Source organism: Oncorhynchus nerka, linkage group LG18 (assembly GCF_034236695.1).
Source record: "Oncorhynchus nerka isolate Pitt River linkage group LG18, Oner_Uvic_2.0, whole genome shotgun sequence".
Taxonomy (NCBI): domain Eukaryota; kingdom Metazoa; phylum Chordata; class Actinopteri; order Salmoniformes; family Salmonidae; genus Oncorhynchus; species Oncorhynchus nerka.
The window spans coordinates 47,271,405-47,296,830 of NC_088413.1; the positions used below are offsets into that span (position 1 = coordinate 47,271,405).

The 25,426-nt window shown below is 42.1% G+C and overlaps 1 protein-coding gene across 5 annotated transcripts in view; it reads right to left on the bottom strand.

The window, feature by feature from the left end:
- Positions 1-25,426, bottom strand: part of setd3 (SET domain containing 3, actin histidine methyltransferase) — a 71,673-nt gene that overhangs the window by 27,385 nt on the left and 18,862 nt on the right. For all 5 annotated transcript variants that reach the window (XM_065004151.1, XM_065004150.1, XM_029687705.2 and 2 more), the window contains exons 2-6: positions 23,524-23,656; positions 23,223-23,315; positions 17,947-18,095; positions 15,509-15,581; positions 11,116-11,372 (exon numbers count right to left, since the gene is read on the bottom strand). In XM_065004151.1, coding sequence (XP_064860223.1) covers positions 11,116-11,372; positions 15,509-15,581; positions 17,947-18,095; positions 23,223-23,315; positions 23,524-23,626 — 675 coding nt within the window. In that variant the 5' untranslated portion in view covers positions 23,627-23,656. The remainder of the gene's footprint in view (positions 1-11,115; positions 11,373-15,508; positions 15,582-17,946; positions 18,096-23,222; positions 23,316-23,523; positions 23,657-25,426) is intronic.

Sequence of the window (25,426 nt, forward strand, 5' to 3'; positions counted from 1 at the left end):
ACAGTAGTCATTACACTGACACCAGCCCCCAACCTGAGCAGAGGACAGGAGAGAGGAATGAGAGAAGGGGGGCTGAAGAGGGATGAGTGAGGGAAGAAGGAGTAGAGGAGAGCAAAGGAGAGGGAAAGGATGAAGAGGTGCGGCAAAGATGACAAAATAATGAAAGAGGGAGCGTGGAGAGGGGGTGAAAAGAGACAGTGGAGAAGAGAGGAAATGTGGCCAGGACACACACACACACACCCCGCTTAACAACACAGAGCTCAAGCCAACCGAGAAGGAGAGTTCACAAAGTTAGGAGGAGACATCTCAACACATCACCTTACTTTCACTGTTCAACACCACGGCCATGAGGTGTCTGGGCTTCCGGCACAACTCCATCACCACACAAAAGGAATAACATAGAGATGCTGCTGTTCCCCCACATGTTCTCTTACGATAATTAGAGTCATTTACATTTCTTGTTTTTTTCCCCCAGTTGTTCTATTTCCCGATGTTTGCTTATTACAGTCTTTGGGTTTTAGCAGCAGTATATAACACCTATGTGCTATTATTATAACATGGGTGGGAAAACAACTATGCTCACGGCATCAGTATTACATTCTACTATTTGACCTTCATATCACCATATACAACCCACCACTACCACCTTGTGGTCATTGTTGGTACTGTCTTTATAGAGGCGACTAGGGGTGTAATCTTTAGTCCAAACTGTTGTTAACGTAAAACATTTTGCAATGAAAACTAGAGTTTCTATTGGTCTGATTCAGTTAAGACCCTCCCTGTTTTGTTCCGTTTACCTCCGTTTGGTTCCTAGTGACTAGACTCCTGCTGTCGAGACCACAAAACATTTGTCAAATAGCAGCCACTTTATAATTCACTATTCTCCTTAATTCAGTCAAATGCATGAAAGCAAAGATTGAGAGAAAAAGGTAACTAGGGATGAGGGTGAGTACTCAAGTCTGCACCAGATTCTAAACGAGTAATTAACAAGTGAAATGTATAAGCCATAAAAATGACATGATGAATGATATTAGGACTAGTAATAAACCATAATCTAGCCCTCCATTTGGCAAATCTGACCATAATTCTATCCTCCGGATTCCTGCTTACAAGCAAAAACTAAAGCAGGAGGTACCAGTGACTCACTCACTCAATATGGAAGTGGTCTGATGACGCAGTTGCTAAGCTACAGGACTGTCTTGCTAGCACAGACTGGAATATGTTCCGGAATTCATCCGATGGCATTGAGGAGTGTGTCGATGACATCGTCCCCATAGTGACCGTACGTACATAAACCAGAAGCCATGGATTACAGGCAACATCCCCACTGAGCTAAAGAGTAGAGCTGCCTCTTTCAAGGACTGGGACACTATCCCACACGCTTAAAAGAAATCCTGCTATGCACTCTGACGAACCAATCAACAGGCAATGTGTCAATACAGAACTAAGATCGAATCCTACTACACTGGCTCTGATACTCGTCAGATGTGGCAGGGCTTGTAAACCATTAGACTACAAAAGGAAACCCAGCCACGAGCTGCCCAGTGACACAAGCCTACCAGGCAAGCAACACTGAAGCATGCATGAGTGCACCAGCTGTTCCGGACGACTGTGATCATGGTCTCAATAGCCGATGTGAGTAACACCTTTAAAAAGATGAACATTATAAAACTAAGATGTTTTCTCAGTGCATGCACTGACCAACTGGCAAGTGTCTTCACTGACATTTTCAACCTGTCCCTGACAGAGTCTAATACCAACAGACCACCATAGTCCCTGTGCCCAAGAAAGCCAAGGTAACCTACCTCAATGACTACCAACACCTAGTACTCACATCTCTAGCCATGAAGTGCTTTGAGAGGCCAGAAACCCTAGACCCACTCCAATTTGAAGACCGCACCAACAGATCAAAAGATGATGGAATCTATGGCACTCCACACTGTCCTTTCGCTCCAGGACAAAAGGAACACCTACATGAGAATGCTGTTCATTGACTACAGCTCAGCGTTCAACACCATTGTGCCCACGAAGCTCGTCACTAAGCTAAGGAACCTGGGACTAAACACCTCCCTCTGCAACTGGATCGAGGACTTTCTGATGGGCCGCCCCCAGGGTGTAAGGGTATGCCACGCTGATCCTCAACACGGGGGCCCCTCAAGGATGCGTGCTTAGTCCCCTCCTGTACTCCCTGTTCACCCACGACTCCGTGGCCAAGTATGACTCAAACCTCAAAGTTTTCCATCAAAACAACAGTGGGTGATAACCGACAACGATGACACAGCCTATAGGGAGGAGGTCAGATACCTGGCAGTGTGGTGCCAGGATAACGACATCTCCATCAGTGTATCAAGACAAAGGAGCTGATCATGGACTACAGGAAAAGGAGGACCGAGCACACCCCCATTCACATCGACGGGGCTGTCGTGGAGCAGTTTGAGAGCTTCAAGTCAAACTAACATTGTCCAAACACACCAAGACAGTCGTGAAGAGGGCACGACAATGCCTATTCCCCCTCGGCAGACTGAAAAGATTAGGCATGGGTCGTCAGGTCCTCAAAAAGTTCTACAGCTGCCCCATCGCATCACCACCTGGTATAGCAACTACTCGGCATCCGACCGCAAGGTGCTACAGAGGGTCGTGCATATGGCCCTAGTCAGACCGTTCTCTCTGCTACCACATGGCAAGCGGTACCAGAGCGCCATGTCTAGGTCCAAAAGGCTCCTTAACACCTTCTACCCACAAGCCATAAGACTGCTGAACAGTTAATCAAATGGCCACCTATTTGCATTGACCCCCCTACCTACATGTACACTGCTGCTACTCGCTGTTTATCATCTACGCATCGTGACTTTACCCCTACCTACATGTAAATATTACCTCAACATGTACCCCCGCACATTGACTCGCTACAGGTACCCTCTGTAAATATAGCTTCGTCATTGTTATTTTATTGTGCGACATCGTTTTTTTTTCTTTTAGTTTATTCAGTAAATATGATCTTAACTCTCCTTTTTCTTAAAGCTGCACTGTTGGTTAAGGGCTCGTAAAGTAAGCATTTCACGAAAAGGTCTCCACCTGCTGTATTCGGCGCATGTGACAAATACAATTCTACTTTTGATTTGAGCCACCCACCTTCAACTGAGAACTAAGAAACATTTCATCAAAAACATGTCAACACACCAGTCCAGATGAGCCAAGAGACAATGACAAACGCAAACTATTGCCATGATGAATATTTCATATTGAGGTCTCATCTCGACAGTAATGTGAAATGTGAATGTTTTTTCCTCTTCTCTAATTGAGTTATTTAAATGACAGAAACAAAGCGCTCGAACTAAAGAAAGTGAAACTAATTTAGAGAAATGTTCTGTTTTTTATTGCTCCTCCCGTCCCTTTGCTAAGAAAGGGGACGACAGAACCTAAAGAGAGTCGTCTAGTCTACGAGCCCAATGTCACCCTACACAGTGCACTACTATTGACCAGCGCCCTATGGCTCTAATGCGTTTGAGACGCAGCCCTAGTGTACATTGGTTTGATCAAAAGGGAATGAATACCTCATTTTAAACATGTCAGTTAATAACTTTAAATTAGCATACTGGGAGAGAGATTTGCATCACAATATCTGCCTTGCGTTTCTTCGATTTCATAATAAAACTGTAATCACGTCGTCTCTCAGTCTTCCTCTCTGACGCTACCTACAGCTGTCTACAGATAAACCTTTCAAACTTAACGGCTAGAGAGGAGCGGTACCGGTATTAACCCCTAAGTAGTCGACCATTCAACCATTATGAAATTTATATCTACAGTATAAAGCCTGTATTTTATCATTCCGCTCATGTGGAGATTTCAGTCATAGGTTGCTTGAGAACATTGTGAATGACACCGACTCTCCCCCCAAAATGTGAATAAAGATCATAAATGTGTTGTATATATTGTGGTAAATATCACTACTATAAATAGCAATAGTAGTGCATCCAATCACACAGGAGCTGTTTTCAGTTCAGACTAAGAGCTTTAGGAGAAGAAACAGCTCCTCCTGTTGGTAATGCGATGGTCATACAGGACAGGAACCGCCCATGCCTGCCCCTCTCTGTGTCATTAGCAGCTTATCAGGTGCCCTGAAATTGGGTGCAAGAGTCGATTCTGAAGCTGCTCTCCTCATTTCCCTACAGCTGGGTGCCTCTTCAAACCCAATCCCTCTCGCCGGGCACCCACTGATGGACGTGCAAAGACCGAGAGATGGAAGGACAGAGAGATGTAAGGACGGGAAAGAAGAGAGAGAGCGAGGCAGACAGAGAGAGACCTGACTGACTTAACATGAGCCAAAACAAACCCAGCACAGAGATTTACTCTGTACCTGGCTTCAAGGTGAACGTTATACAGCTGTAGCGATAACTCTTTCTTTAGGAGATAAATCAAGGCTTTGGATCTGCGAGTTTGACGACACTAAGAACTGGGATCTGAATTGAAGGTTCCAAAGTTCACATGAACACAGTCTGGCACAAAAATATAGCACAGAAAGAGTCAGAATTGTTAGAAATAATTCTGTGGGAAAGTTAACCTGAGCATGCCCAAATAAAGATAGTCATCTGAAAATTAAACCATGTTTATAATTATCCTTAAGGTCTATATGGAGTTAAGGCTTTACTTGAAAAGTTTAAGTAGGAAATCACATTTCAAGGCTTTTTGAAATGAGTTCACAGAATTTGTTTCGACACTCACAGGTGTCCCCCAGTGTCCGTTATGAAGATATGTTATTGAAGCCATACAGACCAAATTAAAGTGTCTCGAGTTGTATTTGCGTGTTCTACTTTCCTGTAGAAATAGGGGGTGACTGGGACAGGCAATTTTAACATCCATATTTCATTGTTATTTTTGGTTTGGGGGGAGGGTAAAACATGCACCTTTACAGGGCTCCCGAGTGGCGCAGCAGTCTAAGACACTGAATCTCAGTGCAAGAGGTGTTACTACAGTCACTTGTTCAAATCCAGGCTGCTTCACATCCGGCCGTGATTGAGAGTCCCATAGGGCGCCGTATAATGGCCCCAGCATCGTCAGGGTTTGGCCGTCATTTGTTCTCAACTGACTTTCCTAGTTAAATAAAAAATAGACTAGGCCTACTATGTTTATTTCTCAACTGTCCTAATATTAAACACATCGCTTATATTTACAACAGGAGTATAGCCGACCTGTCTGGCATGAAAATGAACCACGTGAAAAAATGTCCTCATTTACTACTTAAAGTGCAAAGATGACATGTGTTTTTCCCCACTGCCCCTGTTTCGATACAGGTGCATGATAATGGTCCACATACAGTGGGGAGAGCAAGTATTTGATGCCGATTTTGCAGGTTTTCCTACTTACAAAGCATGTAGAGGTCTGTAATTTGTATCATCATAGGTACGTACACTTCAACTGTGAGAGACGGAATCTAAAACAAAAATCCAGAAAATCACATTGTATGATTTTTAAGTAATTAATTTGGATTTTATTGCATGACATAAGTATTTGATCACCTACCAACCAGTAAGAACTCCGGCTCTCACAGACCTGTTTAGTTTTTCTTTAATAAGGCCGCCTGTTCTCCACTCATTACCTGTATTAACTGCACCTGTTATTTGCTTGACAATCACCAGCTGACAAAATTGTGACCGCCACAGCCCTAACTGTTTCTTTGATAGAAAAACGAGAAGAGTGTTTATAAACAATATGTGAAAAGTCCAAGTGTCTTTTTCAAATGTACTCCTCAGTCTATTTATGGCAAACACACACACAGAAGAGACTGTCTACACACAACATACGTTTCAAGATTTTTGCAAAGTCAGCAGAAAAAGTTGTGCAAAGCCCGTACAGGCAAGCAGTATCGCATCCTCCTTCCTGATCAACAGTTGTTGCAATCTCAGGGTCATGGGAGTGTTGCACAATGTTGCAATCATGAACAAAGCTTTGTTGTAGGTGCAATGAAACGCAACTTTTACTAGAATATCCCAAATGACAACGCATGGACAGAGCCCTCCCAGTCACCTGGGGTGACCTTGTAGGAGTCTATAGAAAAACTACTTAGAATAGGATTTTCTTTAGCAAGCCTGAGTGTGTGTGTGTGTGTGTGACAGATTCTGCTAGACATCTGACCAGCAGCATTTTAATTGAATGAGTTATGAGAAATGAAGCAGACCCATGTGCATTGGGTGGATTACCTAATTAGGGGTGTCCACCCACAGTGCCTAGAATGACAAATCATTTTATGGATACTCATCTTAACAGAACATGTAACTCGAGGATGCAACCGAATTCCGATTTGCACTTTGAAGATGCCACATTTACTTTTCCTCAGGCAACAAGACGAGTAATGAACATCGAAAATTCTCTAGCCTTTGTCAATCTAATATACATAGTAGAAAAGTTTACCTATTCTAAATGGTCAGCTTTCATTCTGGGTGAGAAATAGCCAATTCCGATGGCACTATAGACCTCAAATTCATACAACCAGTAAGCTACAGTACATTAAAAAAAACTTTTAACTTTTTTTTTAACTTTAAAAAGCAATGAGGCGGATGCAACTGACCAGAACGATTAGCTAAACATTTATAAACTATTATTTCTTCACATCATAAGCACAGCAATGCGCACAAGGCAGTAGCCTACACTTGAATGTTCATTCCATAATGCAATTAGTGGGAAAATACCATTGTCAAAAGCACACGCCAGCGGTTTCACCTGACAGATTACATTTTTTTTTTTAAAGAAGGGAGATCTAAAGTTGCAACAAATTTCATGGGTTTTGGCTACTGGAAAATAAAATAAAGTTTAAGGGAACAAATGATATTTATAAAACAAGGGCGGGACTGGAAAAAATGTGCGCATGTCTCTAACTGAACAAAAAAATAAAAATGCAAAATGCAACAATTTAAGATTTTACAGAGTTACAGTTCATAAGAAAATCAGTCAATTGAAATGAATGAATTTGCCCCTAATCTATGGATTTCACAACTAGGAATAAAGATATGAATCTGTTAAAAAGATAAAGGTCCGAAAACCAGTCAGTATCTGGTGTGACCACCATTTGCATCACAAAGTGTGATGCATCTCCTTCGCATAGAGTTGATCAGGCTGTTGATTGTGGCCTGTGGAATACAATGGCTCTTCAATGGTTATTGCGAAGTTGCTGGATATTGGCGGGAACTGGAACATGCTGTCATACCAGTCGATTTAGAGCATCCCAAACATGGGTGACATCTCTAGTGAGTATGCAGGCCGTGGAAGAACTGGGACATTTTCAGCTTCCAGGAATTGTGTACATATCCTTGCGACATGCATTATGCTGAAACTGCAGATGAATGGAATGACAATTGGCCTCAGGATCTCGTCACAGTATCTCTGTGCATTCAAATTGCCATAACATATAATTGGGTTCGTTGTCTGTAGCTTATGCCTGCCCATACCCTAACCCCACCAGCACGGGGCACCTTGTTCACAACGTTGAAATCAGCAAACCACTCGCCCACACAACGCCATACATGCAGTCTGCCCGGTACAGTTGACACCAGGATTCATCCGTGAAGAGCACACTTCTCCAGCGTGCCAGTAGCCATAGAAGGTGAGCATTTGCCGACTGAAGTCGGTTACCAGGCTGAACTGCAGTCAGGTCAAGAACCTGGTGAGATGGATAAGCACGCAGATGAGCTTCCCCGAAGACTGTTTCTGGCAGTTTTTGCAGCATATTTTGTTGTTGTGCAAACCCAGTTTCATCAGCTGTCCGGGTGGCTGGTCTCATACGATCCCGCAGGTAAAGAAGCCAGATGTGGAGGTCCTGGGCTGAGAAAGAAGCTATTTGTGCATATGGAACATTTCTGGGATCTTTTTTTCAGCTCATGAAACATTGGACCAACACTTCACATGTTGCGTTTATATTTTTGTTCTGTATATACGGTATGCCAACAGTGTGCAACAATGCATCATTTATCATAACCATCCCAGATAACAAATCCTAATGGCTTCATATAAAGTGCCTTCGGAAAGTATTTAGACCATGACTTTGTCCACATTTACGTTACAGCCTTATTCTAAATAGCCCCCCCCCCTACAAACAATACCCCATAATGACAAAGCAAAAACAGTATTTTTTTTAGAAATGTTTGCTAATTTATTACAAATAAAAAACGTTATTATTATTTAAATAAGTATTCAGACCCTTTACTCAGTACATTGTTGAAGCACCTTTGGCAGCGATTACAGGCTCGAGTCTTCTGGGGTATGATGCCAAAAGCTTGGCACAACTGTATTTGGGGAGTTTCCCATTCTTCTCTGCAGATTCTCTCAAGCTCTGTCATTTTAGATGGGGAGCGTTGCTGCACAGCTATTTTAAGGTCTCTCCAGAGATGTTCGATCCGGTTCAAGTCCAGGCTCTGGCTGGGCCACTCAATGACATTCAGAGACTTGTCCAAAAGCCACTCCTGCGTTGTCTTGGCTGTGTGCTTAGGGTCGTTGACCTGTTGGAAGGTGAGCCTTCGCCCCAGTCTGAGGTCCTGAACTCTCTGGAGCAGATTTTCATCAAGGATCTCTTCATACTTTGCTCCAGTCCCTGCCACTGAACTACATCCCCACAGCATGATGCTACCACCACGCTTCACCGTAGGGATGGTGCCAGGTTTCCTCCAGACGTGACGCTTGGTATTCAGGCCAAAGATTTCAAATCTTGGGTTCATCAGACCAGAGAATCTTGTTTCTCAAACTCCAAGCAGGCTATCATGTGTCTTTTATTGAGTGGCTTCCGTCTGGCCACTACCATAAAGGCCTGATTGGTGGAGCTCAGCAGAGATGGTTGTCCTTCTAGAAGATTCTCCCATCTCCACAGAAGAACCTCCCTGACCAAGGCCCTTCTCCCATGACTACTCAGTTTGGCCGGGCAGCCAGCTCTCAGAAGAGTAATGGTGGTTCATAACTTATTCACTTTAAGAATGTGTTCTTGGGGACCTTCAAAGCTGCAGAAATGTTTTGGTACCCTTGTCCTGATCCGTGCCTCGACACAATCTTGACTCGTAGCTCTAAGGACAATTCCTTTGACCTCATGGCTTGGTTTTTGCTCTGACATGCACGGTCAACTGTGGGACCTTATATAGACAGGCGTGTGTGTACCTTTTGAAATCATGTCCAGTCTTTTGAATTTTACCACAGGTGGAATCCAATCAAGTTGTAGAAACAGCTCAAGGATGATCAATGGAAACAGGATGCACATTTCGAGTCTCATAGAAAACGGTCTGAATACTTATGGAGTATTGTGAGTAGATTGATGAGGGAAAAAATGATTTATTCAATTTTAGAATAAAGGCTGTAACGTAACAAAATGTGGAAAAAGTGAAGGGGTCTGAATACCTTCTGAATGCACTGTATTTTAGAGTAAGAAACATGTAATATAACAATAAAATACAACACTGAAGTGATTCGCATCTCACGTCTGGAACAATTATTCTCAAAGAACAATCACTTGAAATGGGGCTCAATTCGGCAAGTTGAAAGACATTTTCAGGGTTACAACCAAACTCTGTCTTTTCAATAGACAGGTGTTTGATTTACTTTATCAGACCAGTTCCTTGGAATTTTCTATACGGATTAACAAATCTACATTGAACACTGCATGGGGATGAATTATGGCCACAGCATCCGTTTGATCCGGAAGTCTATTGACACACCAAAATGTGTCACTAAGCTAGAGATATCTGTTTTCATGCATGGGCTGCGTCTCAATCCACCACATACGCCTATGTCAGCCTTGCGCATCTGCAGTCGAAGGTGGCTGAGCTACAGTGGTGTTTGTCAGACCAGGAGACGGGTCTTAATGACCGACGAAAATACTCTCAGTCTTTGAAAATATGCACAAATATTAGTTTGATAGTGTGGTAATAGCCTAGGCTAACCAATTCTAAATGCCACTAGCAATTTAACAAAAGTAGGTTCGTCACTGAGGTAAGTTGCCACAGCCACAAAGTAATAAACCCTGCTTGTTTCTACAATTTTGCATCTAAAAATCAGATTTTAACCACAGTTAAACTTATGCCTAACCTTAAATTACAACCAAAAAGCACATTTTTGTTTATGAATATTTAAAGAGCCAATTTTGACTTTGTGGATACCCTAACTAGTGACAACCACAAAGTAGCCTAAACAGAAAATTACGCAAATATTCCAAAACTGCAGCTCATTGTTGGAACACATATTCACCTAGTCCATTTCGAATTTGTGATAAAACTATCATTTCACATGGAATGTCGCTTGCGTATCCCATCAGTTCAATAAGTTTATATCAACAATTATTTCTATAGGCACACACAGCACGCATGTGTAGAGCAAGCAGTCGGAAAGCAATTGAGTGAGTGAGGGATGAAGGGAAAAGGGATTTAGGAGGCAGAACTGTGTGATGCGTAAACTGTGTGATGCTTGGCTTGGTTTATTTTTTGTTGTGTTCCGCAAATGCACATGTACAAATGGAACATTAGAGCCAGAGCAAATTAACGTCGTCTTCAAGACAACATTTTGACCAAATAGTTTTCCAGTTTTTTTTTTTTTTTTATGTAAAAAAAATCTCTGGTTCAATAGTGTTCTAACAGTCCGAGTACTTGATTACTCATGCCCATCAATATGTGTAACGCGCTGAAGCCTGCCTTCCGTTGCCTAATGCATTTGAATGGTAAAAGGGAAGCGCGCTTCAATTACCACCTGAGAAAGAAAAAATGTTTTGCTCTTTTTAAAATCGTGGCCATCAACTGTTTTTAACACACAATTGCATTTACAACTGTTAAGCAATGGTTGAGCTTATTAAAAGCCCGTTTCACTCCAGCAGCAACGAATGAGCTGTTTGAAAAGTTGTAGCAGCAACTCTCGCGCTGTCAAATGTAAATATATTTCCATCAATTGGCATTTCAATCAAGGCTAAAAGCATTATTTTGCAATGGGATTTTCCTGCATCTCCCAGGCTCATTTTTTGGATCGGACCAAAAGCTTACCGGCTAACGGAAACCCTGGTGTGTGAAAAGCAAGCGACTGAGTATGAGGAGCAAGTGAGTGAGTGTGAGAGAGAACAAGTGAGAAAGCGAGCGTGAATATCCATCTGCCATTCACCTGGATGACCTTGTAGAAGTATGCGTACTGCCGAGCGGTGTTCTTGTACTGGCTGAGGATGTCCTGGATGGCCTGAGTGGACAGCAGGTGGCGTACTTCCTCCTCCTCATAGTAGAGAGGGGTGTCGTAGTCCCCGGGGAGGGTCTTGATGTAGGGCAGCCAGGGGGAGGAGGGGTCAGCCCGCTCACACAGCAGGTGGAGGGCCAGAGTCACATTACCCATGGCCTGGAGAATACGGTCCTGGCTGTACAGGGGACCTGGGAGGGAGAGAAGAGAATTTACATACAGAACAGTGTGTGTGTGTGGACCCTAGGGGAGGACAAAGCACAAGGGGGTTTCAAATGTCAGAGCTCAAAGCCTTGTTGTCAAATTAAAACGTTATTTGTCACATGCGCCGAATACAAAAGGTGTAGTAGACCTTACAGTGAAATGCTTACTTTACAAGCCCTTAACCAACAATGCAGTTAAGAAAAGTAAGTAAAAAATAAATAATTGATGAGTAAAAAATGTAAATAACAAATAATTAAAGGAGCGGTAGTAAAATAACAGTAGCAAGGCCATATACAGGGTGCGATGTCGCACCCTCTTAACGACTGTTTTGGTATGTTTGGACCATGATATAGTTTGTTGGTGATGTGGACACCAAGGAACTTGAAGCTCTCAAACTGCTCCACGACAGCCCTGTCGATGAGAATGGGGGCATGCTCAGTCCTCCATTTCCTGTAGTCCGCAATCATTTCCTTTGTCTTGATCACGTTGAGGGAAAGGTTGTTATCCTGGCACCACACAGGCCAGGTCCCTGACCACCTCACTATAGGCTCTCATCGTTGTCGGTGATCAGGCCTACCACTGTTGTCGTCAGGCAAACTTAATGATGGTGTTTGGGAGTCGTGTCTGGCCATGCAGTCATGAGTGAACAGGGAGCACAGGAGGGGACAAGCACGCACCACCCAACACGGAGCCCCCGTGTTGAGGATCAGCATGGCAGATGTGTTGTTACCAACCCTTACCACCTGGGGGTGGCCTGTCAGGAAGTCCAGGATCCAGTTGCAGAGGGAGGTGTTTCCAAAACTGTAAAAATATTGTCTGTGAGTATAACAGAACTGATGTTGCAGGCGAAAGCCTGAGAAAAATCCAATCCGGAAGTCCCTCATGTTTTGAAAGCGCTGCGTTCCAATGTGTCCCTATTGAGCAGTGAATGGGCTATCAACCAGATGACTCTTTCTCCGTATTCCTGAAGGTGTCTACAGCATTGTGACTTAGTTTTACGCATTTATGTTGAAGAATACCCGTAGGCGGCTACATTGCGCAAGTGGTCACCTGATGCTCCCAGAGAGATTCTCGCGTAAAATACAGAGGTAGCCATTACTCCAATCGGTCCTACTGAAAAACTAATTGTCCCGATGGATATATTATCGAATAGATATGTGAAAAACACCTTGAGGATTGATTCTAAACAATGTTTGCCATGTTTCTGTCGATATAATGGAGCTAATTCTGAAAAAAAGTTTGCCGTTGTAGTGACCGCATTTTCCGGTCGATTTCTCAGCCAAACGTGAAGAACAAACGGAGCTATTTCGCCTACAAAAATAATATTTTTGGAAAAAAGGAACATTTGCTATTTAACTGGGAGTCTCGTGAGTGAAAACATCCGAAGTTCTTCAAAGGTAAATTATTTAATTTGATTGCTTTTCTTATTTTCGTGAAAATGTTGCCTGCTGCTAGCAGGGCATAATGCTATGCTAGGCTATGATAAACTTACACAAATGCTTGTCTAGCGTTGGCTGTAAAGCATATTTCGAAAATCTGAGATGACAGTGTGATTAAAAAAAGGCTAAGCTGTGTCTCAATATATTTCATTTGTGATTTTCATGAATAGGAAAAGGAATAAGAGTTCAAAAGTTTATACCATTCACAACCAAAGCTCACGCTGAGGTTGGCTTAGTTCTGTAGTTGACATGTTAGCCCTTTTCAACGTATGGACCGTCGTCCTATTGTCTTCAGAACAGATAGTTACATTTTCGTCAAGGCTTTATATAGTGGAGGGAGAGAAGGGTGTGTTTCATAGTTTATAACCCATGTCTCTTCACAGGGGCGGGCCACTGACTGAGCAGAGCTCTAACTTTATGAAAATCCAAATTTCTCATTTGGAAGCTAAAATTACATTTAATCTTTTCACAAATAGTTTCATATTTAAACATTTAAATTGCACAACAATTCCATGTGAATCTGATAACTAGAATCTGTAGACTTTCCCAGATACAGTTTATGTCGCCCTGTCATCAGTCATAATGTCTCAGATGACAACCGAACTGACATCATATTCATTAAGTACCAACGCATATTTTCAACTGGTTCTATTACCGAAATATGGTTCCTTTCCCCCATTTGTTTGATGTTCCCAAATTCTTCTCTATGTTCAACAAAGGCTATTCAAGAGTCCTTCAGTAGAGTCAGAGAGAGAGGGAAGGGAGAAAGGTATTTATAGGGGGGTCATAAACCTTACCCACAGGCCAACGCCATGACACAAAATAAAAATGCATTATTATTCCAATACCATTACTACAGAGAATCAGACAAATTATGTTACCCTCTGCTTATTGGCTACAAGCCGGTCTCAAAACACAACACTGCCCATTTATGACAAAAAAAAAGCTCTTTATCCGACTCGCTTTTCAAAGATGTCTAGAAATGTACAAGCCTTGCGCTCTTAAAGGAAGCAATCTCTCCCCTATTGCCGACTACAAATAATCTATAACTGGGCTAACAACTCACTAACTAGCAAAGGATATGAACAAAATGTACACGTGGCTACATGCAGCTCTCTCTTAAATTCAAAACAAGCGTATCTACTCACGACCGCTCATGCTGTAAACACAGTCCAGTTCAAAGTAAATGGCACAGGTCCATATATGGCAATAGTCAATTTGCATATTGGCCAACTGCAGCTCTGATTGGTTATGCCGCACTGGTCTGTGTAGAGTACAGGCTGAGTAGTACATGTCAATGCAATAGAATCCTACTCCGATCCGTTCTGCCTACAACAAAATCTCTTGCATAGTTTGTTTTGTTTCGGTATGTTGTATTGAAAGTGGCTAATATTGTGTTGATTTTATCACAATTGCCACAGTAAAGGGAAACGTTGATAGTGTTAACAGGGAAAACTCTAGAACAGTGGTCACCAACCTTTTCTGCTTCAAAGATCACTTTGAGACAAGGGAGAGAGCAGCAGACTGAGCCTCTCAAATTCCCTCCACTGACACTCAAATAGGGACACAGTCTTCCAGCTGATGGCAAAACTCGAGTCGCACCGCATTATTTCTGCCTCATGCACAAATTAATGTTGTTACTCCTATGAACAGAGAAAGTGAAATATTCCTTGATTTTAATAAAAGTCCCAAGCCTAATAATAACAACGCAGGTCTATAGATAGATTTTCCTACTCATTCATTACTGCTGCACTGCTTGTAGTAGCACTGAGTGGAAATAGGAAGAACGCGCATTTTTTGGCTTATAAAAGTGTTGAATACGAGGTGTTGACAGTGATGAGTAAGAACATGCTGTATTCATTGACAGTCTCTCTAGTCGTGGTGTTAAATGTTTTGAAATCTCACAGTATCAACTTGGCTGTAGCTTTCTTTTATGGTTGCTACGTTACTGCAGACATAGTCTACTGAGGCATCCGATTGGCCAACGGCAAGCCTATAGTGCACTTGATTTGCTCTCCACCGGGAAGGCATAGTTTGTACCTTCAGACACATGAAATGGTTCAAAATGGCAACAGTCCGAGATGAATAAATTTAAAAAAAAAATAGGAACACAAGGCTTTTATCGTTGGGATTTTTCAGAAATGTTTGGCGATCGACTAGGAATGCCTTGGAGATCTTCCACTGCTCTAGAAAGTTGACTGAAGTTTAATCTCGTGCTTCTCTCTGTCGGCTGATATTTCTACTGTGCAGTCCTGGGGAAGCTGCACGGGAGTCTCGAGGCTACTGCATGCCCGCGCGCAGCTTAGAGGGAACATTGCTTGTGACTCTGTGGTCGAGCACCTGCCTCTCCTTGAGTGACAAGGGGCATGGCTTGGTGTGGGAAACAGCATGTAGCAGGAGGAGAGGGAGAACGACGACTCAAGTAGTAAACTAGAAAAATTTATATAACACATATATATACATATATACATGCACACATATATGTATACACATGCACACATGTATATATATACACATATGTATGTATATAGCCTAAGTTTCGTATTACATTAAACATACCAAACACTGAAATACTGTTATAGAAGTGAAAGTAAAAACACAATACCGGTCTGTGTATCAATACCGCTATATAGTAATATCCGGTATACCACTCAGCCCTCTATGGGGCTTACGTTGTCACTCACCCAGGACAGAGTTCTTGGCCGATTCCACAGTCATCAGCATCTTCCTGGGGATCCACAGAAACAGCTCATCTGCCTGAGGAAACAAATTTTATCAGAATGGACAGTGGATTTCCATGCTTGAATTACATGGGTGAATCTAAAGTTTGGCCCGTGATTTTAGTTCACCCCAGGCTTATTTGAATAATATTATTCATTGTACACTTAGTGAAAAAACATTCAAGAGTGTTAGCTACATCATTGAATAAACTCCCACCAACTCACAGAGAGGAAAGGGAAGAGAAAGGGCAGAGCCCTGTAGTGTTGCACGGCATACTGAAACCTCAGTACTTTTTCGATATCACCCAAAAAAGTTAGGTGCTAGAATTTTTTTGCTACGTTCAGTATCTGTGTATCTCACGTGATTGAGAGGATCAAGTCTGTCTATCAGCGCAGCTGTTTTATAGCACGAAGAGCAAAGTGCCTGCTCCACTCATTCCTTGCTAAAGCCGTCTGGGCCGTAACCTCCCCACTCACGCTGCACAGAAATTAACACACTTAAATAATGCAACACGGCATATAGAACGTGGAAACTGTTCATTACTGTTCGCAAAACAATGTCGATACAAGCTAGAACACTTTTACAATGCAACACGATACTGGTATCTTCCAGCTTTAACTTCCTTGCTAGCTTACAGCTGAAGCAATGTCAATTCACTACCCTAGTACCATAACACAAAATATGTGGATTTCGAAAGCTGATCGTCACCAAAAAGTCATTAACTTGCTTCATCTCCCTCTCCTCCTGTCTGGTTCCCACATTCTGCCTCATGAAGTCAATACTTCTTCTATGCAAATGTTGTGGATGAGTACAATAAAATAAATGGTTCTCCTAGCAGTTGCTAATAAAATAATAAAGTCCTCAAATGGAAAGGATTGTCATCTGCAGCCCCGTGAAATTAGCATATTATATTTTTGTTTTAAGCCTTATTTTACCAGATACGTTGACTGAGAACACATTCAGCAACGACCTGGGGAATAGTTACAGGGGAGAAGACCGGGGAAATTAATGGGCCAATTGGAAGCTGGGGATGATTAGGTGGCCACAACGGTATGAAGGCCAAATTAGGAATTTAGCCAGGACACCGGGGTTAACATCTTACGATAAGTGCCATGGGATCTTGAGCACTGAGAGCCAGGCGTTTAACGTCCCATCCGAAAGACAGCACCTTACACAGGGCAGTGTCCCCAATCACTACCCTGAGGCATTGGGATATCATTTTTGGGGGGACCAGAGGAAAGAGTCTCCTACTGGCGCTATAACACCACTTCCAGCAGCATCTGTTCTCCCATCCAGGGACCAAACAGGACCAACCCTGCTTAGCTTCAGAGGAAAGACAGTAGTTGTATGCTGCTGGCCAATAACTCAAATGCATGCATTGCACACACTCCTATTGAATAATATGCATTCGCCTGCATTGTGATTTACCCAGTTTATCAATAGAGATATAAAAATAAATGATAAACCTTTGTTGTTTTGTAGCTAGGTTGGTTAAGGGAAAGGGGGCTACCTAGTCAATTGTACAACTGAATGCATTCAACTGAAATGTGTCTTCCGCATTTAACCATACCCCTCTGAATCAGAGAGGTGCGGAGAACTGCTTTAATCTACGTCGTCGGCGAACAGTGGGTTAACTGCCTTGTTCAGGGGCAGAAAGACAGATTTTTACCTTGTCAACTCTGGGATTAGATCTAGCCAGCTTTTGGTTACTGCAGCAATGCTCTAACCACTAGGTTACTGGTTAAAAAAGTGATTGCATAATTGATTATTTAATGCATAGATGGCTGTCTCAAAAAAAAAAATGGACATCAAAATGTTCAAATGTAATGATTTTGAACTCAAAAGATGTCCAAAGATTTAACAGATCAGTAGTTGAGTTTGGATCAAGAGCCTTTCTGTGACTTTGGCTAATAAGTCTTTCTTTGTTATGGTATCATTTTGGTATCGAGTAGCTTGATACTAAACCTGGTATCGGTATCAAAGTCATAATTCCGCTATCATGAAAGCAACAGAGCCCTGGGCTTCATACAAACAACTCAGCCTGTTTGATCGATCAGACCTAAACAGCAGCCATTTTAGAACATCAATAATGAGGGCTAATTGGTGGGTCATTATGAGAAGAACACCAATAAGAGAGAATTAAGCCTTGTTTCCTCTGTTGAAATATAATCAAGGAGCTGATCAATCTAGATAGTCTATGGAGGAAGCCTCAGATCAAGGCCTTTCTCATCCTTAAAAATACCTTGGAGTAATTTTGTTAATCAGTTCAACTTGTACAATAAGAAACTCTGGTTTCCATTGCAAAACGTTTTGCTACGATGTGCACTAATGATCACGACCCAAGTGATGTCACCCTGACAACTTGCCATGGACACCGGCCGATCCGGTTGTAGCGACCCACCTTGATGTCCTTGGTGGCCCTGAGGCCGAAGCCCTCGCCAGCAAAGTTGGCGATCTCAAAACCCTCGCAGGACGCTCCACTCTCCTGAGCCCACGCCATCAGCGTCGGGAAGAACTCCTCTCTGCTGCCCTCGAATATCACTGAGATACCTGGGAAAGAGACGGAGAAACGCACGCACACACAGTTATGATCAAACTCAAGAGTTCTTCCTATTTAATCTATATAGGCCATGGCTCAAATCCAGCTGTGTGTGTGTGTGTGTGTGTGTAGTAATCGTAGTTTTATTACCATTTTCCATTAGGAAAATGTGGCGCCGGACAACGTGAGGGGGAAGATTTTAATTTACCGGTCATTTGAGAAATTTACCAGACTCATATGCATTGGGTGCATAACCCATTACGGCATCCACCCACAAAGCTTAGAATGACAGAAATCCAATTTACATTATGTTTATGCATCTTAACAGAACATTTACATTATGGTAATACATCTTAACTTCTTTGGAAAAGGGGGCGGTATTTTGACGTCCGGATGAAAAGGGTGCCCAAAGTAAACTGCCTGCTACTCAGGCCCAGAAGCTAGGATATGCATATAATTGGTCAATTTGGATAGAAAACTCTAAAGTTTCTAAAACGGTTAAAAATAATGTCTGTGTATAACAGAACTGAATTGGCAGGCGAAACCCCGAGGACAAACCATCCCCCACAAAAAAAATCCCAAAAGAATTAAATGGCTGGCACATTTATAATAGGGCGAAATCGTGCCCGATTGCAGTTCCTAGAGCTTCCACTAGATGTCAACAGTCTTTAGAAAGTTTCAGGCTGGTTTTTTGAAAGATTTGCCAGAAATTATAGTTTTGCTAGGTGGCTCCCATTTTGGCTGTAGTGTTTCCAAGCGCGTGAATGAGAGCACGTTCTTTGGTATTTTTCTCCGGTAAAGACAATAACGACGATTCTCCGTCTTAAATTGTATCGTTTATTTGCGTATTAGGGTACCTAAGGTTTGATTATCTTGTTTGGATAAGTTTATTGGTCATGTTTGGGATTCATTTTGTATGCATTTTGGAGGGAAACCGAGTGGATTATTGACTGAAGCGCGCCAGATATACTGAGTTTTTATGGATATAAAGAAGGACTTTATCGAACAAAAGGACCATTTGTAATGTAACTGGGACCTTTGAGTGCCAACAGAAGATCTTCAAAGGCATATATCGCTATTTCTAACTTTCGTGTCGCAACTCCCTGGTTGAAAATGATTTGTTATGTATTTGTGTGCTGAGCGCTGTCCTCAGATAATCGCATGGTTTGCTTTCGCTGTAAGTCCTTTTTGAAATCTGACACGGCGGCTGGATTAACAACAAGTTAACTTCTCTAGGGTAGGGGGCAGCATTGGGAATTTTGGATGAAAAGCGTGCCCAAATGAAACTGCCTGCTACTCAGCCATAAAAGCTAGAATATGCATATAATTAGTAGATTTGGATTAAAATAAACTGAAGTTTCTAAAACTGTTTGAATAATGTCTGTGATTATGACATAACTCATATGGCAGGCAAAAACCTGATAAATCCAACCAGGAAGTGGGAAATCTGAGGTTTGTAGTTTTTCAACTCTTGCCCTATCGAATACATAGTGTCTATGGGGTCATATTGTACTTCCTAAGGCTTCCACTAGATGTCAACAGTCTTTAGAAACGTGTTTGATGCTTCTACTGTGGAGTGGGGGCAAATGAGAGGGGAATGAGTCAGAGGTCTGCCAGAGAGCCACGAACTCAGTCTCGCGCATTCACGTGCGAGCTGTTCCATTACATTTCTACAGACAAAGGAATTCTCCGGTTGGAACATTGAAGATTCACGTTAAAAACATCATAAAGATTGTTTCACATGTTTCTACGGACTGTAAAGGAACTTTTTTACTTTTCGTCTGCTCCTAGTGATCGCGCGTCGTGAGTTTGGATTGTGTACTGAACGCAAACAAAAATTAAGTATTTGGACATAACTGATGGACATTATCGAACAAAACAAACATTTGTGCAACTGGGATTCCTGGGAGTGCATTCTGATGAAGATCATCAAAGGTAAGTGAATGTTTATAATGCTATTTCTGACTTCTGTTGACTCCAACATGGTGGATATCTGTTTGGCTTGATTTGTCGTCTGAGTGCCGTACTCAGATTATTGCATGGTTTGCTTTTTCAGTAAAGTTTGTTTGAAATCTGACACAGCTGTTGCATTAAGGAGAAGAGGACCTAATGTTCCATGCATAACAGTTGTATCTTTTAGCAATGTTAATTATGAGTATTTCTGTAAATTGATGTGGCTCTCTGCAAAAATCACCGGATGTTTTGGAACTACTGAACATAACGTGCCAATGTAAACTCATATTTTTGGATATAAATATGAGCTTTACCGAACAAAACACACATGTATTGTGTAACATGAAGTCCTATGAGTGTCATCTGATAAAATTAATCACTAACCTTTGATGATCATCTATATTTCTGCTTTTTGTGACTTGTCTCTTTGGCTGGAAAATTGGCTGCGTTTTTCTGTGACTCAGCTCTGACCTAACATAATAGTTTGGTTTACTTTTGTCGTAAAGCCTTTTTGAAATCTGACATGTTGTTGGATGTACAACAAGTGTAGCTTTAACATGGTGTAAAATGCATGCATGTTTGAGGAATTTTAACTATGGGATTTCTGTTTTTAATTTGGCGCCCTGCAGTTTCACTGGCTGTTGACGAGGTGGGACGTTACCGTCCCACGTACCCTAGAGAGGTTAAGCTTTATTTTGATGAATTGCACTTGTGATTTCATTACAAGTTTAATATTTACAGTAATTTAATTTAGGCCCTAGCGTCCCACTGATCCGCAAGAAGTTAACAGAACATGCAACTCATCTAATGAAAGCAGCCAATAAAACGTAATTTTCTAACATTTGTTCAAATGCAATTTGCAGGAAAACGCGCCATTCTAAACAGCGCACCCGGGAAAACGCGCCATTCTAAACAGCGCACCCGGGAAAACGCGCCATTCTAAACAGCGCCCCTGGGAAAACACCATTCTAAACAGCGCACCTGGGAAAACACCATTCTAAACAGCGCACCTGGGAAAACACCATTCTAAACAGCGCACCTGGGAAAACACCATTCTAAACAGCGCACCTGGGAAAACACCATTCTAAACAGCGCACCTGGGAAAACACCATTCTAAACAGCGCACCTAGGAAAACACCATTCTAAACAGCGCACCTGATAGCGGTTCCATATGTGAAAGCGATGAAAGAGGGGGAATCTAAAGAGGCAAAAACTAGGATAGGTTGCTATTATGACTAGGATTCTGCCTTTGGCTTTTGGACAACTAAATAAAAGTTGATATGAATACCAATAGAACAGGAGAGAAAGGGCATAGCGGTGGGTCCAATAGGGAAAGAAATGGAAAGAAATGTAAAAATGGTATAATCACTCCTGTCTATAAAGAAATACACTTCAAAATACTTCACCAGAAAGCATGACTTAGCGAAAGAGCCAAAGAGAAATCGAGGAAGTTGCTGCGGATTGTTTCAAATCATAAGTTCGTAGGCCCATGCCTATTTGGGAAGCCCGCAATTTGGGCAACGCGTGTGGCAATAGGCCTAGCTGACTATTGAGTTACGGGTGTCAGTGAAAAAGCATTTAACATGTGTGAAGATAATGTTTGAGTATAATTTAAAATGTTGAGACAAGAAGAAGGGGGGGGATGAAGATATAGGGGAGTCTAGAACGGCTCAGCTGTCTCCCACAAATTCTTGAGCATCCATTGTTTCCTGTGAATTGTTTGCCCATTATTATTTCTTTATCATCAACTCTCCATCACGTGTCACCAGCAGTAAATGTACCATTAATCCCGGTCATTTGGTTATTTTAATATCTGTTAAATCATGCATTACAGTCATTTACCGTTCTCATTCTCGGAGTGGAAACGTTTGCAGAGTTCACAGCCTGCTACACTTGTAAGAAACAAGCTTTTCAATTTTTTCCATTGTCTTTTGTTTGGAGTGCTCCATGTGAGCAATGAGCAAGTATCTTGTTTCTCTGTCCTGATAACGTTGAGGGATCGAGCGCTTCAGGATGCATAGAGGTACCTGGTCTGCTGTGCAGAAATCTAGGAAAGCCTTTGTTATCCATTGAGAATAATAATATATTAAAAAACTGCAGTTCCTCGCAGCAAGCTATTTGAAAAATCTTTCCAACAATTCCGATAACCACCCATCCTCAGCATGAAAGAGCAATAGGCCTACTGCTGCATTGGCCTATAGGCTATGAGTTCCGTGCGCTCATTTCTTTAGCCGCTAATGGATCCTGCTGTATCAAGGTGTCCATATGGCAGAGGCTGGTTAGTTGACTTAACTTTTTATGTATCATTTTTATTCCGATTTTTATGCTTAACCACATGACAATGATTTTCATAAACAAAAATGTTATTGAATTGAAACTATTCAACTGGCCTCCCGGGTGGCGCAGTGGTTAAGGGCGCTGTACTGCAGCGCCAGCTGTGCCATCAGAGTCCCTGGGTTCGCGCCCAGGCTCCGCGCCCAGGCTCCGTCGTCCGGGTTAGGTCGGTAGGGATGTCCTTGTCTCATCGCGCACCAGCGACTCCTGTGGCGGGCCGGGCGCAGTGCGCGCTAGCCAAGGTTGCCAGGTGCACGGTGTACCCTCTGGCTTCCGGGTTGGATGCGCGCTGTGTTAAGAAGCAGTACGGCTGGTTGGGTTGACTTTCAACCTTCGTCTCTCCCAAGCCCGTACGGAAGTTGTAGCGACGAGACAAGATACTAGCTACTACAACAATTGGACACTACGAAATTGGGGAGAAAAAGGGGTAAAATTCAACAACAACAAAACAAAAAAAAGAAACTATTCAACTAAAATGCACATAAGAAAATCATAACTGGCCCGCAGAACGGTAGAAATGAATAAATTGTAGAACTTTAAACTCACACGCCACCTATGAAATCTTAAAATACTTGCCTCATAATGAAATTTAAAAAAAATCTATTTTGAAACAATGACAGCCTGTTGTGCTTCAATTACTAGTTGAGAAAAAAAAATTGCTCTTTTTAAAAATCATACACCAAAACTGTTTTTAACACTCAATTGCGTTTGAAATTGTTGCGCAACGGATTGGGCTTCTAAAAGCCCATGTTTACCTCCAGCAGCAGCTGAGGAGCTTCAGGGGAAAATCACACTTTTCATTTATTTTGTACGGATTGCCGGCTAAAGGAAACCGGTGTGTTCCAACATACCTTTCTGTTTCTTCCGGATCTTCTCCACCAAGCCTCGTATCTGGACGTACTCCTCCCACTCTTTCCCTGGAGAAGGGGCAGCACTGCTGCATTCTAACAGGACATACATGGGGGAAACCTCACATCATAAGTAACATAAGGCAATCACATTGGGGAAACAGGCACTGACACTGATCAAGCCTAAGAACATTCCATGGACACAGAATCTCCATTGAAAATGCTTCTTAGTCTTATGGGCCCCTTGTCAAAAGTAGTACACTATATTTAGTATAGGTTGCAGGGTGCCATCCCGGCTACGTACTCTGTAAGAGCTCCGATATGAGGTTTATCATCTCTCTGGGGGAGACCACAGCCATGGCGCCTGTCCCCGACTTCTGAGTCTTCACTCGACTCTTCTTTCCCATGGTGCAGCTGGACAGAGAGCGGGATAGGGACTGGGTTGAGAGAGACAGACAGCACAAAGTCATTCACTCAACTAAAGCATATTCTTGGGAGAGAAGAAACATTATAAAAATCACTCATCTCTGTTAACCCAGAGGTAAAATCTTGTGTAATTTGGTTAGCTGCGCGATTCACTTCGGTGTTCATACATGTTAGAAACTGAAAGTAGTCACTCTAACAAAAGGAAAAGCTTAGCCAAAGTCCCCCCTTCCCCACCCCTTCCGGACCGTGTGGGCACACTACAGGCAAAGCAGTTTAGGCACCGCCTTCACCCAATCCTGACACGTCCAGATAACCAGTGACAAAAATAAAAATGTAAAAAATAAAACTGGATTTTCGGATCTCGTGAATCCCGTTTATCTCTCGGTCAACAAGCAGAGTCTGCCCACGGGAGATTACGAAATCACATTTCTAAATCAAATACATTTTTCAGTCCATGGTCGTACTCACTAGTCGCCACTAAACAGAAGGAAAAAAGAATTGAAACTAGGAGGGAAAGACTACCTAAACATGTCCAATATGAAATGTGCTTTCCCATAGGGCTGAAGTTATTTTAATGGCATTTAAATATACCTACATTCATTTTTATTAACTTTATTGTCATGTAGATAAGCTTTACCTAATAGCAGGAATGTTTATTAATGGTTATAGACTGTGGTTCCTGCCCTGAATGCTGACAGCCGTGCTAACGGATATGACAAAACATGTATTTTTATTGCTCTAATTACGTTGGTAACCAGTTTATAATAGCAATAAGGCACTGCTAAAGGCTGTCCAGGCAATCTGCGATACGTCATGCCTAAGAACAGCCCTTAGCCATGATATATTGGCCACATACCACACCCCCTCGTGCCTTATTGCTTAATTATAAGCAATTGTTCTGCTAACTGGTTTGTCTATTAAAACGGTCTACATCTTTTTTTTATTTTGTTTTATTGAATAACCGAAACATACAATATAGTTGCAGTGAAGCCGCTCAACAACTACACCACACCAGTCATCAAACAGACACCCACTCAGAGCGACACACAGAAGCATCCAGGGTCAATGCCCTGCTCAATGGCATGTTGACAGATCTCGCACCTGCACAGAAAGCATGAACCCGAACCATCCAAGATACCCCCCCACAGTTCCCCATTAGCTGTCCCTCAACCATTCGAGACCCCTCCCAAATTCTCCCCCAAGAACAAAAAAATACAATTAATTCCATTCCCCACCCCCAAGAACCCTAAAATAAAATGAACTAAAGAGAGAGAAAAAAAAAAGAAAAGAAAAACAGGACATCAAGGACAACTAAAATCATACCAGCAATGCCAACTGTATATGTTTGTGTGCATGTCTGGCACTATTACATGTATGTGTGTGTTCTTGTATGCGTTTATTTGAATGAGTGTGTGTATATTCATGTGTACAAACACCTGCACGGCATCAGCCTCAGGCAAACCGGCATTAAAAATAAAGTAAAAATACAGCCCCTTCGTGTCATTCAAACATACTTTTTATTGTGTTTAATTGTTTACTTTTATCTTTGACCATCATTCCTTCTCCCACACAGCAACTCCACATCCCAACCCTCAGCCCATCCCACCTATCTCTGCTGGCACAGACAGACATTTAAACTATGCTGTCATGTGTAACGTACAATTTCAATCTACCTAATCGAATCCACAGTTTGCAAATTGAAGATGAATAATTTTACTACGAGTATTAGTAATTGACTGACCCGGTCTTTAAAAAAATAAAAATAATATTTAACTTGGAAA